Genomic DNA, 18845 nt, shown 5'->3' with positions numbered 1-18845 from the left:
GGGTCAGATTCCCTTTGCAGCAAGCAGTAAAGGACTGAAATGCTGGAATCTCTCAAATTTGATCTGGTTCCTGAGCTTCAAACAAGGGATTTGCCTTCTTCACTGTCTGTGTGTTCAGAGGAAGTCCAAATTATGTAGAAAAAGACCCATATTTATGAATACTTTACATGAGCTTTATTCAGAAAAACAAAGAAAATTTAAAACCTTTCGTCCCTAGATACAAAGTTGTGGGAAGGTACTGTTATAATGGGGAGACTAAAAGGAGAATAGAGAGGCTTTAAGCTTTGTTTCAGTTCTCATTTTCCTACTCTGATTTTGATTGGTAATAAATGAATTCAGTTCTTTTCCCCACATTGACTGTGGTTTTCCCATCACAGTAACTAGTGAGTGATCTCTCTTGTCCTTATCTCAACTCACAAGTCTTTTGTTACATTTTCTCTCCTCTGTCCAGCTGAGGAGGGGAGTGATGGAACTGCTTGGGTGGGCACCTGGCATCCATCCAGGATCAACCCACCACAAGCACAGCACTATGAGGGCTGCTATGGGAAGAATGATCTCCAGCTCTGCTAGACCCAGTACACAGACCTATCATGGTGTCTGTAATTCTGGTCTGTGAGCTGCATAAATAATGGCCATTATGGACTCCCTGTGTTTCTGCTTCTGCCTTTGCTTCCCCTCGTCCCACCTTTCAGATCCTCTGTAGTGCTTTGTGAATGATATTCCCACACTGCTGCAGAAGTGGTGGGGAAGCCCAAGCGATGAACCTCACTATAGGATCACTTTGCAGAGGTGTTTGTTTCTCTTGAATACAGAAGGAGACTACGTGGCTGTTTTGCGCTGGATGACTGGTTTTCACACAGCTAAATTTTGGACAGCTAATTCCCACATTGAGAGTGCATGATAATTATAAGGCTTACAAAAAACATGTTTTATACTGAGGGGAAGAAGTTTTGAATCTTGGACCTAATATTGACTTCCTGTTTGACACAGATATATTAATTTGAGGGCAGAATTCTGCAGGCATGGTTTTCGTTCCCTTTGTATTGCTTCTGTCATGAAAACAAGCCAGGGGAAGAGGAGCCAGGGATTTCTGCATTGCAGGAGGAATCTCTGGCCAGTGTATTGGTAAAGTTTTATTTACAGGCTCTTTAGTTGCAATTGCTCCTTCTTGTCAACCAGCATGCATGCCTATGATGCTATCCCTACATGTTACAAAAGAATTGTTCTCTTTCAGTAAGCATGGAAATAGTAAATATTCAGGAAATACGTGATTTCGGCTTTTTGTTCCTTCTTTAGTAAAACATATCAAGGTCTTTTGAATCTCATTTTGAAATCAGTCATGCATAAATCTCAGATTATAAATTAGTGTTCTTCTGCTTTAGGATTACCAGAGGAAAATGAATATTCCAGACTGTCAGCCAGCACTACAGCAGGCTCATCGATTCAAAGGCACAGGGAAAGCCACACTAGTCAGGTAAATATTTCATTGATGGGCTGCTAGAACCACTAAAGGAAAAAAAGATCATAGTAGGTGCATGTTGAAAGCTGTATCTTGATTGAAATTTAGGTTTTGGCATTGAAAAATGCGGACTTGAACAGGTTTGTATTGAGCTAAAGACAATAATGAATTTACTGCCATTTTTTTTTTTCTTTTTTTTTTTTTTTTTTTCTGGAAGAATAATCATCCTGAAAGGATCTTACATTGAGTTCAAAGTTTATGAAACATACTGTTGCTGGTTGTAAGGATGCTACTTCCAGGCAGGAAATATGCCTTTTAACCCTGAGATATTATCTCTCTCAAGGTACTGATTGGTTCATACCAGAAACACTTGCATGAAACTCGTAGAATTAAACTCATAATTATATCATACTTTTCAGTATAAAAGCAATGAAGGCTTCAAAAATGGTCGTCACAATTTTTTGTACTAATACCAATAAGTAGTACAATCAAAATATCTATCAGCTAAAACAGCAGTAGATACTAAGGAAATGTGAATCTTGCATTGGTTCTCTTAACATTTCTAATGAGGTAAAGTAATTTAAAAATTGCAACATATAATTAATTTTGATGTGCATTAAGTGAACAAAAAGGGATAAATTTTTCGTAAGATATTTTCTTAATTCTTTCTTCAACATTTTGTATCTAACATGAACTACTTTGCCTTCTAGGTAGCCAGTTCTGGCATGAGGGCATTAAAAAATTTTATTAATATCTTACTTCACTTAAATGGCATTAGTGTATTCTCCTGTTGTCATTATGTCTTCAGTGCACTTTTCTAAAAGGGTAGTACCAAGTAATTTTATTTATTTGAGATGATTGTAAGAAGTTTACAGCAAAGCTAAATATTGTCCAAAGTTGGAGATAAGAGGACTTTTCTCAACAGAAACCTCTCATTAACCAATTTTACAATTTCCAAACTGTTTTACCAGAGGGTAAGTGCTTTATTCCATTAGAAGCTATTTGTTGTCTGTGGGGGGACAGCTGACATTTCATAACAACAAAACAGTGGCCCTAGCCAAGTTATACAAATGTTTGGCATTTGACTCCAGGAGCAAGATTCAACCTTCGACATCATGCTCGATGCTAACATAACTTTGAAAAACAATAGCTAAATATGCGAGCAAACTAATATGAAAGCCTTCATTTTTTGTTTTACTGTCTTACTGTCAGAGGCAGGCAACTGCAGTGCCTATTCTGAGCTGAAAAATTGTGCCAAGACAGCGCTCAGCACTACACTTATCCCTTGAGCAAGGCCAGCCAGAACTTACTGGTACATAGTTAAGAACATATCCTTCTTGCGCACCACACCTCGCCATACCTCTCAGACTCTCAAAAGTGAATTTTGGCCCTATTGTGAAAAAATACTTGCAATTCTACTGTCTCCAGATGAGTATCCTGGGTAAGGGTATTTTGTCTTTGTTACACTTTTATTACATCAACCAAGTACTAATTACATATGAGGGTTGCCAAAGAGACCTTTCTAGCAAATGGAAAGTCCTGGTCTCTGACACTACTCCAGTTACAGACATCACACTTCTGTGTGAGAAGCTTTTGTCCTGAAGCATCTCACACCTCCTTTGCTAATAAGCTTAGGTAGGTGGAGAAGGTCATGTATTTAAATTACTACATCAGTACAGTACAAAGAGTTAAATTAATTTGGTATAAGGGAGCCACTGTCCTCTTCTTCATTTCTTTGCGAATGGAAACAACATTTAAATGTTTTCTTTTAGAAGCACTTTGTTAACCTTTTGCAAACTTGTGATTTTTATTTTTCCTAAATTACTTGCCAAAACCTGAACACAATTTCATTTCAGCATTTTGAAATGTCACTTTTCAGTAAATTTTCAGATGTCTTGCCAAAGTGTTCCACAGATTTTTAAAATAAATTCCATGCAGTGTACTCAGAATTACACACAGGTACAATCCTTAAATGCATGCTCAACAAAAACTGTGACAAGTTGAGAGAAGAAACCTGTAGTTCTGTGTTTTTTGATATAATTCCTTTAATGAATAAACATCTTCCAAAATGTTCAGCCAAAAGAAAAAGGGAAAGATCTTCTTCCCGTAAAAAGAAAAAAAATTATATGTTCACAGGGATGAGAATTCTTACTGTGAAAAGCATCCCTCACCATTGCCAAAGCATGGCACATATTTGAAAATGATTTGGTTTAATTACTGTTGACATTTCTTAGCATGCTGCTAGTGACTCTTAACAGTGTACAAGCTGATTGTAACAGTGTTTGCCAGGCTCTAGTGTAGTAGCCTTATCACTGAAAATAATTCTTGCACAGCTGTATGAAATGGAACATATTTTTTTGCAAGTCTGTGAAGATACCGATTGACTAATTGCTCTAAAGAGAAAAACGTAGGTCCTTGGATATCTTGACAGACACTGTCGCTTGAACTAAAGGAAACTGGTTCACTAGCTTGCAGATGCTCCCAACATTTATGGGTTTTTTAATATCTCCCTGCTAGTTCCTTACTGAAGTGACAGGAAGAGTTCATTTCATTTTGTCACAGGATCTCAAGGCTCATATGCATTCCATTTTATTTAGACATTGTGCCTACAGTACTATTGTGTTGTCACATCAGGTGCTAATTACCTGCATCACTGCCTGACAAGTCCTGCACACTGCAAATGTACACATTCCAAAGATAATTCTTCAGGCTGTTTTCAGTGATTACTCTGCTCTCAACAGCTGCTATGAGTGTCTATGTTTAAAAGAGCATAAAGACCATTGGAATATATAAATTCTTTGTCAGCAAATGTCAGCAACAGCAGCAAGATGAAATAGAGTCAATAAAAGCAAGCCTCTGTATTTGTACCCCACACAAAAGCTAAGTGGCACTGTCTTTTTTCACAGATCTGAGACTCTCAGAGTTTTTTGGGTTTGGGCTGTTTTAAAATTATATTTTAAAGTTGTTATTACCATTCACTATGAAATGGGAAGTGGTGTGAAAAAGATACAGTGGAATCAAGAAAAGCTGGCCAGCTAAAAGATTCCTTTTTTTCTTATGTGGGCAGCAAGAAGCAACATGGTCTGTCAGTAACAGGATGAGATGGACAACCTTAAGATAATGAACAGATGGGAGGTGAGGGACAGATTAGAATGATAATAAGCATGAGTGGGGAATAAAACAGGCACTGATAATGGATGATTCTAAGAAGTAAGTCTGGAAAAAAATAAAATAACTGAGACAGAAGGTAAATAATTAAATGGAATAAGGGATTTGGAAAGAAAAAAAATAGAAGATCCAGAGAGAAGGACTCTACCCACAGAAGTGATGAAAAAAGAAAGCGAATAGGAAGATAAGAACAGCAGGGAAAGAACCAAGACCAGAGCAGAGGGTGATGCAGTAAAAAGAGAGGGACGAAGTAGGAAAACAGTAAAAAGTCTGTGTGATGTTCCAGACACGACATTCATCTTCATGCACATATCAATGTGATATTTTATGTACAATAAAATAAAAAATAACTGTAATGATTACCTACATTTACAGGGTTGCATTCTGTTGGTTAGGTCTTAACCATAGTCTCCTGACAATTTGGTTGTCCCAGAAGAAAGGTATGAAGTTTTCTTTTGATAGATGGAATAGCTTGGAATGGCTGAATATTTGCTTATTTGTAATCAGATGATGTCATGTGCATTCAATCCTATGGAAATAGTCCCAGAACAAGACACAAATAAACAAGCAGCTTGCCATCCTGGTAGGTTAAGTAATATCAGATATATGACATACCCTGGTGTAGGATTTTGGTTACCCACTTCTGAAATATGTTTTATCTGCCATGTGTTCGAAGAGGTGCGATAAAAAGTCATGGTTAATTTTTCACATATGGTTATATTAGAAAATCTGCAGTCTTATCTCTCCTATTTTGTTTAAACCCTATGGTGCAGATTGCAATAATATAGGAGCCAACATCTGACAATGTTGGAAATGTCTTTTCATATTTGTGAAGTATGTATTTATTGTTTCACTACAGCTTAAGCCATAGCTCTTATTTCATGAAATCTCATTGCTTTCAGAAGTCTCTTCCCTCAGAAAGATCTGCATATTCATTATGGTTTTAAGGGTCCTCTTTGTTCCTACTTGATTTAATATCTGTTGCCAATCACTTCTTTTGCTAACTGTTCAAAAGTTTAAAAAAAGGAATAAGCAAGAATGTGCTGCAATGTGTTGCTATCCCCCACCCTTTGTCACAATTCTAAACACTGGGCCCTAACGTTCATTATTATTGTCTGTCATGTTTACCTATTAGCTGGAAGTAATCTTTGATCATCTTTGAAGCAAAGAGTGGCAATCAAACAGGTCTGGTGTAACAAAAAAAAATAAAACAACCCTCTAACACCTTTGTAAACACACGACAACCAAGAGAAGACATAGAATATACTTACCATCGATCTGAATCAGTACATCCCCCTGCACTGTTTTCTTTATTGCTTTGATATTAACGCAAATAATACTCCTTGTAATGTCACACACAGCAACAAAAATCAGGTTCTATAATACATTGTGGGTTTATTTTTAGAATACCTATAGACAAAAGCATGTACCTTATAGAATAAATGGTATGAGACAATGCATAGTGTAAGTTCATCAGTAAATACGTGATCTTGTGTTTATGTTGAGGGGTCCTTGGAGGGCTGATGCCCTCTGCTGAGCAGGTATATCCCAGATCTGACAGCTGTGACCTCCACAGGTGAAAGTGCAGATCCTCCTCTTTGAACCAGTGGATGTCACAGCAGTTCCCTACACATTCCAGATCCCTTTTCTCCAGTGCTTCATCCTCACTGCATTTGCCCCTGGTAAATGAGATTGTAGAAGAGAAGGGAACAAAACCTCCTGAGTATCCCCATATCCTCCCTAAACTCTGATGTTTGGCTAAAGGGTGCAATTATCCCTCTTGGGCTGCCACAATGGCCAGTGACTCACCTTAAGAGGCTGCTTCAGATTTGAGCTCAACGGGAGTGTGGTCCAGCACCCCACTGACAGCACCTGTGGAGAGTGACTGCACTTTGCATTTAGAAGTGCTGGGAGTGAGAGGGAATAAATTAGTTCCTCTGCCCTTCATTCTCTTGCTGTCACACACTGCTGCATGCAGATAGCAGAGATTTAGATTGCTAACAAACCGTAAATTAAATTATGTTTTCCTCTAACTTTGTTTGACCATAAGTGTAGTGTTTTTTATACAACAAAGGATGATACCCAACTACAGCAAATACAAGTTGACTGTTTGTAATTGCTTTGACAGCCTTGTGGCAAATAGTCTCTATCTAGTCAAATAAAAGAACTCTATTAATGCCATAAAAAGACAGTGTTCAATTAAGTAACAGTATGACTTAGTTTGTCAGATATTTTAGTTAGATTAGGTGCAAAGCAGTATTAGCATTGTTAGGTGAGCTGTTCCTAAAACCTGTGTTATAAATTATTTGTTTTCAGAACTCATCTTGAGAAAGACATTTGCTGTCTGAACATATTCTTTTTCTCAAGCATCAGAGGCATATTAAGAGGATGTCTTGAAGGGTTTAGAGAGCATTGCATAATCAGTTTATACAATAAATAGATAAATATTACCTTAGAGGAAAATAAAAACAAATTCACTATTTCTTGGTGGTTGATGTTTTAGTCACCTTTTGATGTTTGTGTCACCTTTTAGTTGATATCAGAAATCTAGAGCTGAAAAACACTCAGCCAAAAAAAAAAAAAACAAAACAAATAAAAAAAAATTGAAAGCCACAAGATCCAAATAAAGAAAGTGCACCTCTGTTTTGAATGTAGAGACTTGTCCAACGCTGTCCAACTCTATTCCCAGCTCAGGTAATTAGTGTGCCTGGCATGTGCTGTCATATATTATTAAACATTGCCTATCTTGTGCTAATATTTCCTACCAGATTGCAAATTACAGTTGTACTCAGGATTTGTGTGCTGATTTTATTTTACAAAGATATATTATCTTTGTTTCATTGCTGAGATACTTCCAGTCTGTATGGAAGATGACTAACATAATTCATTGAAAATTCTGTGATATTACTATTGATATATTTTTTATAATATTCATATAACTACTTCACTGAAAGATACAAAATTATGGTAGACAGGTCCTGTTTTGTGACTAAAATCATTACTCCTAAAAATAATAATAAAAAAAACACAAAAAACCACCCTATGGGAAATCACAACATTAGCACAGAAAATCAGACATCTTCCACCCAAAATAGAATTGCAGTTAGATGTAGAATGTAAAATATCCTGCCTAGGCACAATATAGGTGTGTGTAGCCCAAGATTCTCTTTCTAATGAAAACAAGAAGCCTCTGCTACCCAGGGTAAAGTCAGAGATACGAGATATCCCTTTTTCAAGTGTGATCTCTCAGTTTTCAGTGGTCTGTGAGGAAGGGCTTTCAGAGTTCATTTAGTAAATAATTATCCTTAGTGTATTTTTCTTTCATTAATTCTTCTGGAAAATTCTATCAGAAAGTGAAGCTAAGGCAAACTGTGGAATTAATTGTTTAGGATGACTTTTGAGGGCCTTCCAAGTGCCATGTGATAGCAGAGGGCTAGACTGGGCAATCAGAGATACCTGTGCCTGCATGATCTATCTACACAAGACTATCCTGCTTCCAGCATCATTCCACAACTAACATTTGGAAGAAAATGGAAGCTGTCCCTTGAAAAAAATAGACAAGAGATAGCCGTAAATTGCTTGTCAGAAGAGGAAACATTTCTGTCTGAATCATGTGGCAATGCATTTTTGTTAATAAAAGTTGTCCCTTTTTATTTTATTTTTATACAAATTTTATGCAAAATTTTATTTTATTTTAAACACAAAGCTACTTTTAAGATTATCCCAAATTTTTATAGGTCACGCAAGTTATTACTTCCTTTGGTATGCCATCTATTTAGCAACAGTTCTTCTAAAAGAACTTTCTTCTTTAAATTTGATTAGAAATTTTAACTGAGAGTGAAAACATATTTTCCAGTTTCTAAAAAAGCAAATGCACTGTATTTTCAGTTATGAATCTCATTAATGTTTTGCTAGCATACCTCCTCCAGAGAAAGTCTAGATTTGCACCACACATAGCACCTGTTTTCCATTTTCTCCTTTCAAACAAATCCATTTGACATCCATTTGGAACTTTATTTTTGGACATTGTCAAGTTGCTTCAACACAAAGAAGAATCATCAGCAGTTTAAAGGAGCAATTAACTGAAATCACTTTATTTTCATATATCACATATCAAAATATTACATTCAGGTCTGCTAATGGGTCTGCTCATGCAAAAAAAAAAAAAAGCCTGTCCCAGCACTCCCATGACAATCACATGAATCAGTTTGGATCCCAGTATTCCATTTGTATTTGAAGATGTTAATTGGAATTTTGAAGCATGTAAGCTGATTTATCACAGCTGCTCTCTGCTCTGTGCTGGGGTTATTCATGGCCAATGCAGGTTTCCCAATCAAACACAAATTTACATATTGATTTGATTCATGTTGAATGCTTCCCTAGGCTTCTTAACATACCCTTGGCTTACTGTGTGCTTTCCTCTTGTATATGAATATTATATTGGTAAATAACATGTAGACTAACAAATTTTTAATTTTCCTTGATTCAGTACTTGGAAAAGCAATAATTTCCTGGTTTCGGTTCTTCTTTTTACACTAAAAACCCCCCAGACCTATCTGTTGGTACCTGAGGGGTTAGGATTTTTGGAAAGGTTGCAGTACGTCTGTTCTGTAGTTTGGAAATCAAGTTGTGACATGCATGTTTGGAAAGAGCCATTGTAGGGGCTTCTCAGATTTTAAAAAATTAAATTTGAAAAGGCATTAAAATTAGTTAGAAACATTTTCATGAGAGTTGCATACAAGTTTAATCAAAATATGTTGCTCTTGCTTTTAATTGCATTCAGTAAGAATTATTTTCTGAACTAGTGAATGAAATGGTGTCTAATTTTGAAACGAGGTGAGAACATCTTTATCATTATTGTCTTTAATACTGGGGATCCACAGAAGATCCACAGAGGTCTGTAAATGGCTTTTGAGGGCTGTAATAAAGTTAACTGTGAGTCACCTGATGGCTGAAATTTATTTTGCTTTCATTTATAAGCAGCCTGCAAACTGAAAGAGATTGTAGGCAGGGGTTTGATCAAGGTAGTTTCATTTCTAAAACAATTATGATAATTTATCATCAATATTATACATTTATTGTATAATTCACTTTAGATCCTGATAAATGTTTAGAAAGGTAAAATAATTGCTCTTCTGAACTCAGTCTTCCCATGGATTCTGTGATGGAACCTAAACTTCACTAATGAAAGAGAAAAATGAATGATGTAATAATTAACTGTGAGCATTTACTGACAGTTACTTTAAAGCACTAACACTGATAAATCTATTGAAGAAAACAACTGGCATTATTTCTCCAAACAAAAAATATGATCGAGCCACAAAATGGAAATGTCTCAGGAATAGAGGTTTATATGTTTTGCATGTCCTTAAATTGCTCTGTGATTTTCTTTTGTGCTTATATGTCTATAAGCAGGAATCTTACTAAAACTTAAAGAAGACTAAAAACAAAACTGCAATAAATCATGAAGTGCTAGATTTTTTACAAAGAAAACTATTTCTGTGTTTTAAATAATATGTAATTATCATTTGTTATCAAATACTTCATTTCTGGTGAATATTAGTAAAAACAATGCACTCAAAAATGAAAAATTCGCTAGAGTAGTATGCATATATTTTTTAAAAGGTAAACCCCACATTTGATCAGTGAGGGAGAAAACTGGGGTGAAATACTGAAAAGAACCCACCAATAATAAATTTCTGTTTGTCAGACTGTGTAATGAGCCCTTCCATCATAGGCTGATGATTGAGACTCTGTTGCATTTGACACACAGAGAATGTAAGTTCTTTGCTTCTGAATGTTACAAAACATCCTCTGCAAAGTTATGGTGTTTGATCTTTTAATGCAGAATGTATTTCTTGAAATTCCAGAGCCAAATTTCTAAATAATTCAAAGCTAACTTTAGAAGTGCCTGTTAATCATTTTATCAGGCATACTTTTGTCACACATTATTTAAAATATGAAACCTTTTACATTCTGTAATTAAAAACTTGCTGAATTTTTAACTTGCATATGAAATAAACTATAATTAAAATAATTTATATACTTACCTTATAGCAACTCATCTTGATTCTAAGACAAAGTTGAAATCTAGTATGACTGCTTTAGGTTGTAAAGTGAAATCTTGGCAGAATTTACAAGCCTAAATCCAGAAGGCAGTTCAGAGCCTCATTCTCCAATGACTATGCAATACTCATATGTGTATAGGCAAAATTGTGCTCTAAGATTTTCACAACTGCCAGCATAGAACCAAAGGGCTCTATCTCCAGTGGGTTTTTGTGAATTAAAACCACCAGGGACTCTCTCTGAAGGATTTACTTTAGTACAGTAATCTGACAGCACAAAGCACAGGAGTCAAGACTCTTTCTGCTCTGCACTCAAGAGTCCACCCCTTGTAGCTGCAGTGTCCTCTCAGCATGTGGGAACTTGGTCTCTTCCTTAACCTGAAAGAACTGTGATGGGTTGACCCTGGCTGGACACCAAGTTGCCACCAAGCTGCTCTATCACTCCCCCCTGCAACAGGACAGGGAGAAAAAATAAGAAGGAAAAAGTTAATGGGTCAAGATATAGGCACTTTACTAAAGCAAAAGTGGAGGTTGTGCACACATAAGCAGCAAAGGAGAAAGAAATGAAAAGAAAATTATTTTATTCTCTACTTCTGATCAGTAGTCAGTGTTTGGCCACTTCCTGGGAAGCAGGGCTTCAGCATATATGGAGGTTGTTCTGCAAGGCAAACTTTAAAAATAATGAATGACCCCCTTCCCCCTCCTTTTTCTTATAGGTAAGCAGATTTCATATGGTATAGAATATTTCTTTGGTCATTTTGGGTAGGCTGGCCTAGTTGTGTCCCCTCCCAAAATATTGCCCACTCCCAGACTACTGGTCAGGTGGGAATGTTGGAGAGACAGTGCTGAGGCTCTGCCAGCTCTGTTCAGCAGCAGCCAAAACTCTGGAGTATTAGCAGCTCCTTTCTAGCTCCCAATGCAAAGAGGGAATTGATTTTCATTTCAGCTAGGACCAACACAGAGAAGCTGAATCCACATCTTCTAATTTTCCAATATGGTCTTAACTTCTAGAAAATCATGGAAGTCCTTCTGTACATGTGATGGAACTGAGTCATTGGTGTTCTGTCACCCACCAAAATCCCTGATGCCAGGAGGAGAGAACTTGTTTTTACAGCCTGAGAGTTTGGGCTGTGGAGTGGAAAGGGTGAATCCTGAAAGCTCCTCCCTGGGCTGCTCATTACAAATTTGTTTTATCTGTCTTGCCATATTTTGCAGTGGAAAATATGGGTCTGGTTTAAATCCTTCAATCCGTTGCAGTTTCCAGTTAATAGCTGTGATAACTCCACAAGTTCTTCTTTTGTGGTGACTTTTAAACTTCAGCTTTTCTTGTTTGCTCATAGAGCTCCTGATAATAAACACAGAGGTGGTGTTTCCACCCAATGGCAGAGCTGATAAATGCCAGGTATTCAAATACTGTATGTTTTGTGGGTCTACCTAAGTGCTGTGTTTACCATGTCTGATTGACCACTGATTTTGACTACGAAAATCCTGGTCTACAGTTGTTGCTGATACAGTTGGTGGAAGTTGTTTGTTTAGTGTCCATTTGAAAGATCAGTAGTGTTGAAGTATTTAATTCCTACATGCATCATTTACCCTTCACAAAATACCTGCTGAGGATATAGAATAATAATGAAGAAACAGCTGACAGTTTTACGTTGTGCTTCATGTAAAATTATTCAGCCAACCTCTTCTATAATGAATATGTATAATAGATCTTTAGCTCGTCACAGGTCTAATCATAAATGGAAAAGAGAAAAGATATCATGTTATTCAGATAGGTCTAATTAAATTAATTGGCTCACTTATAATTGCCACTTCTTATACATCTTCCCCCATTTCATTTTGACTGCAGTTTCATCTCAGGTCCTTCATCCAGGCTGTTTTCCAGTTTATTTGCCAGATCAGTTTCAAAGTGAATAAATGCTGGAGGTATTTTTCCATGCCTGTTTCAGAAAATACAATAAAGTATTGTCCTGGTGTAGGGCAAATTTGGGAGTAAACCTCTGAATGGGGTCCCTCTAGGAAACAGATTCTATCAGTCCCTTCACCAACTGGTTTGGGGAAATATTTCCTTGGAGAGAAGTGGAAAAAAGCCTGTTTATTTAACAGGCAAAGCACTTCCCCGCACAAAAATGAGCAATACTAAACAACAAAACCTTTTTCCCCTCTGAAGAGATGACAAATTCAGCAGAGTCCCTTCCTTGGGTTTCAGCCTGGCTCACTCAGGCTGTTCTCAGTCCCTCCAGCCTGGGAAATGCCACAGCCCAGTTCAGGCCTGGTGGGACACAGGTGTGAGCTCCTGGTGCTTCTCCGGGTTTTCAGTCCAGAGCAGGTTCAAACGACTCCAAATAAAAGGAAAACATAGAAAAAAATCCACAGTCCAGGGAGCTTCTTCGCTTCAGCTAGCCAGAAAACTGACCAAATGCAAAGGAGAGCTCTCTGCTGCTGCCCACTGCAGACAGCACAGTCTGTGTGAAGGATGCAGGGGAGCAAGTGCTAACAAACTCTGATAACAAACTCTGCACCTCTTCTCTCTCCCTTCACTGCTGGAACCAGCCTTAAAGCTGCAGAACTCAATATTCAACACCAGCAGAACATACAGTTGGGGATAGAAGCATCATAAAGTCACCCCAAGACAAGTATGTACACTTATGTTTGAACTGGACCAACTTTTGTCCATTATGCACTGGAAAATGAGCTCTAACTGATGACCCAATATTAATTTACAGCTTGCATAAGCTGAGCCAGTATAATAAAACTTCTTCAATCCCTATAAGCTATAAACAGGATGTATTTGTCAATTCCACGCCCAGGCAAAATGTACTTACATCTCACCTGCACCTATGTGTCTTCATGTTCCTTGGAATAGCACTAACACTCTCTCTCTTTTCAAATACTCTGCCCATCTCTCAGACTGAAATTATTCCAGAATTCATTAGTCATTCTATCAAAGTCTTTTCACCAGAGTACATCCAATTACACAGTTCCAAATACCTATTTTTATAACTATATTTATCCTCCAATGTTCAGGCATGTTGTTGTTTAATTATCTCTGAAACTCTTTCATGTGAAACTCTCGTGATGACAGTCTAACAAAGCTTGGTTCTTGTGTGTTCCAGAACCTCTCTGAGAAGTATGCCTTTGCAGATTCATGAAATGTCTAAAATTTAGGTGCAACTAAGGTGTCCAAATTGGGAAGACTGTATTCCAGTCAATGTGCTTTCTAAAATGGATTATGTTCAAAATTTAAACCCACAAAATACTGCAGAAACTGGCCAGGAATGGGTAAGCCATGGTGACTCACAAACTATCCAGCTGTTCTTTAGGGTAAAGCCACCTGACATGTCTTTCTTGAGAAGTTGTTTCCAAATGCAAACTTTTGTCTTCTTCTATAAACCACTGAATAAAAGAAAAGGTAGTATGTTTTGTCTCTGATATCCCTCTAGCAATATATGTGAAACATTTAATTTTCATCTGAGTTGCTGAGATGCCCTGTTGCATTTTGTGTAAATATAATAAAAGCAAAGAGGTTTTTAATTTTACAGTGATATGCAATTGAGATACGCATTAATGAAGTCTTTAATTTTCATTTTTCTTCTTTAAAAAAAAACCTCAGAACTTTAATCTGTGTTTTATTATACCTGTAATTAAACCATTTTATAGGTTAATGCATTTCTCCTTGAAATGCCAACCAACCATAAGTTAAGCAAATTCCCTGTACATATTCAGGCACATCCATGTAAGGGCTCATTCCTTCTCGGATGACATGTGCATGTGAAAGGTCTGATTTGCCCAGGACACATTTGAAATAGCAGTATGAAGCCTGGTAAGCCTCCATACCCATCCACTAGCTATTCCATGAAGGAAGAGCAGGAGCCACAGGAATAGCCCACAGGTAGTTCTTCTGCCCCAGGAACCCTATTGTCTATCAGTGCCAAAAATGCCCTTCTTGTCACTCAGATTTCCTTGCACCTGGAACTAATAATGTGTGGGGTGTCTCATGAGCACTGCACATCATTTTCTTTCTCATAAGTAACATACAGCTGTCCCTTATTATGACAAGTAAAAATGCAACCTTAATTAGTGAGTCCATTGTGTGAAGTGAAATGTGGGCATTTTAGTCATCCCTTAGGTGCCTCTTACAGGTGCTCCTGTGGGGGTCTTAAGAAAGAAAATTATGTGATGTAACAAAATAAGGGTTGTGGGCTATTAGATGACATGATGGACTTGTTTCATACGTTCTAGTTAAGCTTCTCCTGCTGCAGAATGTTCCCAAGCCAACAGACCTCAGTACTTGCTCTAGGGGATGCTGTACTGCATAGTTGTCAAGTTCTGAAGGATGGTGGGATGGACTTCATTGCTCCATGGACTTGTGCAGACATGAGGGCTTCAGACTGACTTAAAAAAATATAATCACTGCAGTAGAAGAGTTAAATGGAAGGGAACAATTTATTCTAGGTGAATTATGAATCAAGTGCAGAACTGTGGCTACTTCAGAATGAATTTATAAATAGATTCAGGCCAACTGAAACTACAGTTAAAGTTAACGTATACTCTGGAGGAAGACAGGGACTGGCCCCTGGTGCTGAGGAAACACCTGTCTCTGAAAAGTAGCTTTATTGATTCTAATATGCAACAAAAGTTATGGTTTCTTGGTTATGGCTATTTGGGTATTTACATTTAGAGGAAAAGCCTTGCTACTCCCACAAAAGCTGTAGGCAGTCTGCTTTGTGTGTTTTAGAGAATTATGTTCATGTACCCTTTGATGACACAGGGGAGGTTTTTCTGTTTGTTTCAGTTTTGGCAGTTACTTCATAGAACTTCAGACGATGTGACTTCAGACTCTGTGCCTTTCAGACATGAGATTGCATTAAGGCAATTCTAAATCACTAATGTTCTTTATTTTCAGTGTAAAGAGTTTAAAACCTTTTTGGAGGAGAAGTTTGCTTCAAATTATTAACAGGTTTATTTCTTTTTATTTATTTCTTTATCCACCTTTGTTATTATTGTTATTGTTATTTTCTTCTCGCAGGTTATTCATCAGCTTAGACTTTCCGAGAATGAGAGTGTGGCTCTACAAGAGCTTCTAGATTGGAGGAGAAAGCTGTGTGAAGAGAGAGAAGACTGGCAGCAAATATTGCACCATACTGAGCAAAGAATCACAGCCCCACCTCCACCCCCTTGTACGAAACCGACGCTGCTGAAGAAGGTAGAAGATACCTCCTGCAACAGACTCTCTTCAGGCATATGGGATACCACCATATGATTCAGATGTCTGTTTGCAGACTGTCGGGAATGGAACCATCTAATGACTTCAATCTGCACAATCAGCAAGTTTTCTTCCCCTCACAAAACGTGCAGGGATTTTTTACAAGCACTAATTCAATAGCACAGGATGGAGGAGCTGTTTAGATCTGTCATGTGTGTGTGTGTGTGTGTGTGTGTGTGTATACATGTGTGTGTTTGTTCTTTTCATATATATACATATATACATATATGTGTGCACCAGCAAGTGGATGTATATGTATGCATGTGTATATATATATATGGAGACAAACTGCACTATAAGTACTTAGTTTAAAAGTACAAAACAGTCACTTACTTAGAGTTCTCCCATGGACAATGAAGAGATTATGTTAAGCAAATGATGATGGGGAGAAGTGACTGGCAGACATTTTGGAGAGATCAGGAAAGTCTGTGTGCACACTGTACAGCTGTTTTATACAGTACAAAAATATGTTTCTTGTTCCCTAATAAATGGGTTTATTATATTACATGTATACATATATATATATATATTTCTTTGTAGATGTCTGTGTTCTATGGAGATTATTTACATGTTTATTTCTGGTGTTTTATAACTTCATGCAATTGGTGCTGTTGTTCTTTCTTCAAAATACAGGTAATAAATTCAGTACCTGCATTTTTCTTTCATAGATTATCTTTAACAACATACCAAACAGTTTCAACACTGTGTTACTTTTTTCAGAACTGGCAACATCCTTTCTAAAACCCAATCCTGAAATTCTTGCAAATTTGTGTGCAGGAGTGATTTGGTGCTGTTCACAATCGTGAATTAGAGAACATTACTTCTTTTTGATAGACCTGCATTTCTGAATATGTGAACGGTTAATTTTGAAGTTACATCTCAAATCTTATTTCATTCTGGGTTATATGAAATAATGAGGCATTCATTTAGATTATAAGTGTGGTTTGAAATTCATACCTGATTATGCATAAGGTCAGGTGTCAGTGGAAAGATACATAATGGTAATGAGGTATGAGAATAGGTCTGTGATTTACTGTTAAAAGCCAGAAGGCTTTGCAGAGATGGGTATATCAAAGCGTTATGTCCTTATTATGGTAGCACAGTGATGCATTTATACCTCAAATTTCGTGTAATGAAATGGTTTCAGAAATGGCAGCATTCTAGTTAGTATAGGTGACTTCTGAGCAGTAATGTTAATTTATGAAAAACATGCTGCTGGGATGTTAGTTATTGCCCAGCAGTCTTTGAAATACTGCTTTATTTCCACTAAAAGGTGCAGTATACATATTTAAAATTACTTTTCTAGAGCTACTTCTTTTAAGTTCTTGGAGTATTGTAGAGCCAGTGTGAAACCCTTTTCTTGGTTGTTTGTCCCATTCCTATTGAGATCCAGGAAAAAGTTTTGCAAGTGGATATAAAACAAATATTTTCAAATATAAGCTAGGTCTAAAATGGTGCGCTCACTCTTGTTTGGAAGTTGTTGGAAAAGGAAAAAATCCATAGAGATGCAGGTTTTTCCATCATGTTTGGCAGAAGTTTCAATCAGGCCAAATAGCAAAAAGCAATCACATGCTTGTTTGTTTATATAGGGAAGCAGCAAAACAAATTGTCCCCACGAGTATCATCAAGCTGTAGGCAGAATTAAGCATCTTCTCTTGCTGGAGATTAAAACAGACATTTTGAGTGGACAAGGAAGGGGAGACACCAAGTTAGCTCGAATTTTTACCTATCTTCACAGAAGTCCTCTATGTAAGATTATCCATTTCTGTTTCATGGAGAATGAGGAACTCTAGACTCCAAATCTTACCTTTGACTGATGTAACAGGTAATGATAATGATAATGATTTTATCCAGGAGGGGCAGGCAACCCCTATGAGTGAGGTTATGCAGAAAACAACTCTCACCTGCTACCCAAGTATGTCAGATTTAGGCTGTGCCTGGAAGAAGTGAAGTTTCTGGTTTTTTGTTCAGATAACCAAGGACACACAGAGATCCCTCTGTGAGTGCAAAACGAAACAGCTCCAGAACTGGGTGCAGGAGAGCTAATTAACCTGACCTTGCAGCTATTTTGCTTCCAGGATGCAGGTTGTTATCCCTACATGGCACAGCATCCCTATCCGTAGCCACAACATCTGCTCAGCCAGCCTAGCAGTGCTGAGCACCTCAGTGCACTGAGACTTGCAGACATGCCCTGAGGCTTATCACTCCCCAAATGGGCCTGGCAAGCAGCCCTCTCATAAGCTCTGGCATATTGCTAACCCTAATGCTCACTAGCTGCCTCGGCCACTGGTAGCAATCAATCCACAGCAGCCTGGAAGTTTAAGACAAGCTGTAAAAACTGACTGAGAAGCCAGTTTAGATCATGCCAAAATCCCTGCTGCTGCAGTGAGCTTGCTCCCAGACACATAGATATTTGTAAGGTGAGCTTGTGTATCTCCAGATGACACTGTTGTCGTTGCTGCACTTGGAATGCTGGAGTACCCAGGGGGGAGAAAATGCATTTGTCAAATGGAATTTAAAATGGGAAACAGTATAAATATGCATTATCCTACTTGCAGTCCTTACTAAAAGTTGTGTTAGAACTGTGAGCAGCCTCAGGAGCTCAACTGCAGGAACTCAGATGAGGTCTTAAGGAACTTTTTTGCTGCTCGTTCAAAGTCCATACTGTGCCCTATTAGAGCAGTATGAACAAGTGTGGAAAAAGAGGTATGTAGATCTTGTAGCAGTTTCATCAACATAGTTACATGGGAGAAGCCAGTAGACCCCTGATTCTGGCAATCTGATTCTACAAACAATGAGCAAAGCAGATTGTAATACCCTGTGCAGAAGGCCTTCGTGCTATTTTTTGCAAACTTGGGTAATATGTATATTTTCTGGGGCTGTT

The 18845-nt window shown here is 37.6% G+C and overlaps 1 protein-coding gene across 1 annotated transcript in view; it reads left to right on the top strand.

Annotated features, from left to right (window-relative positions):
* Positions 1-15958, top strand: part of MYO16 (myosin XVI) — a 258913-nt gene extending 242955 nt beyond the window's left edge. Inside the window, exons 34-35 of the mRNA XM_062515094.1 lie at positions 1383-1474; positions 15725-15958. Coding sequence (XP_062371078.1) covers positions 1383-1474; positions 15725-15958 — 326 coding nt within the window. The remainder of the gene's footprint in view (positions 1-1382; positions 1475-15724) is intronic.
* Positions 15959-18845: the final 2887 nt, after the last annotated feature.

This window comes from Cinclus cinclus, chromosome 2 (assembly GCF_963662255.1).
Source record: "Cinclus cinclus chromosome 2, bCinCin1.1, whole genome shotgun sequence".
Classification (NCBI taxonomy): Eukaryota; Metazoa; Chordata; class Aves; order Passeriformes; family Cinclidae; genus Cinclus; species Cinclus cinclus.
Note: the sequence above shows the minus strand (reverse complement) of the source record. Positions and strands in the feature narration are given on the sequence as shown.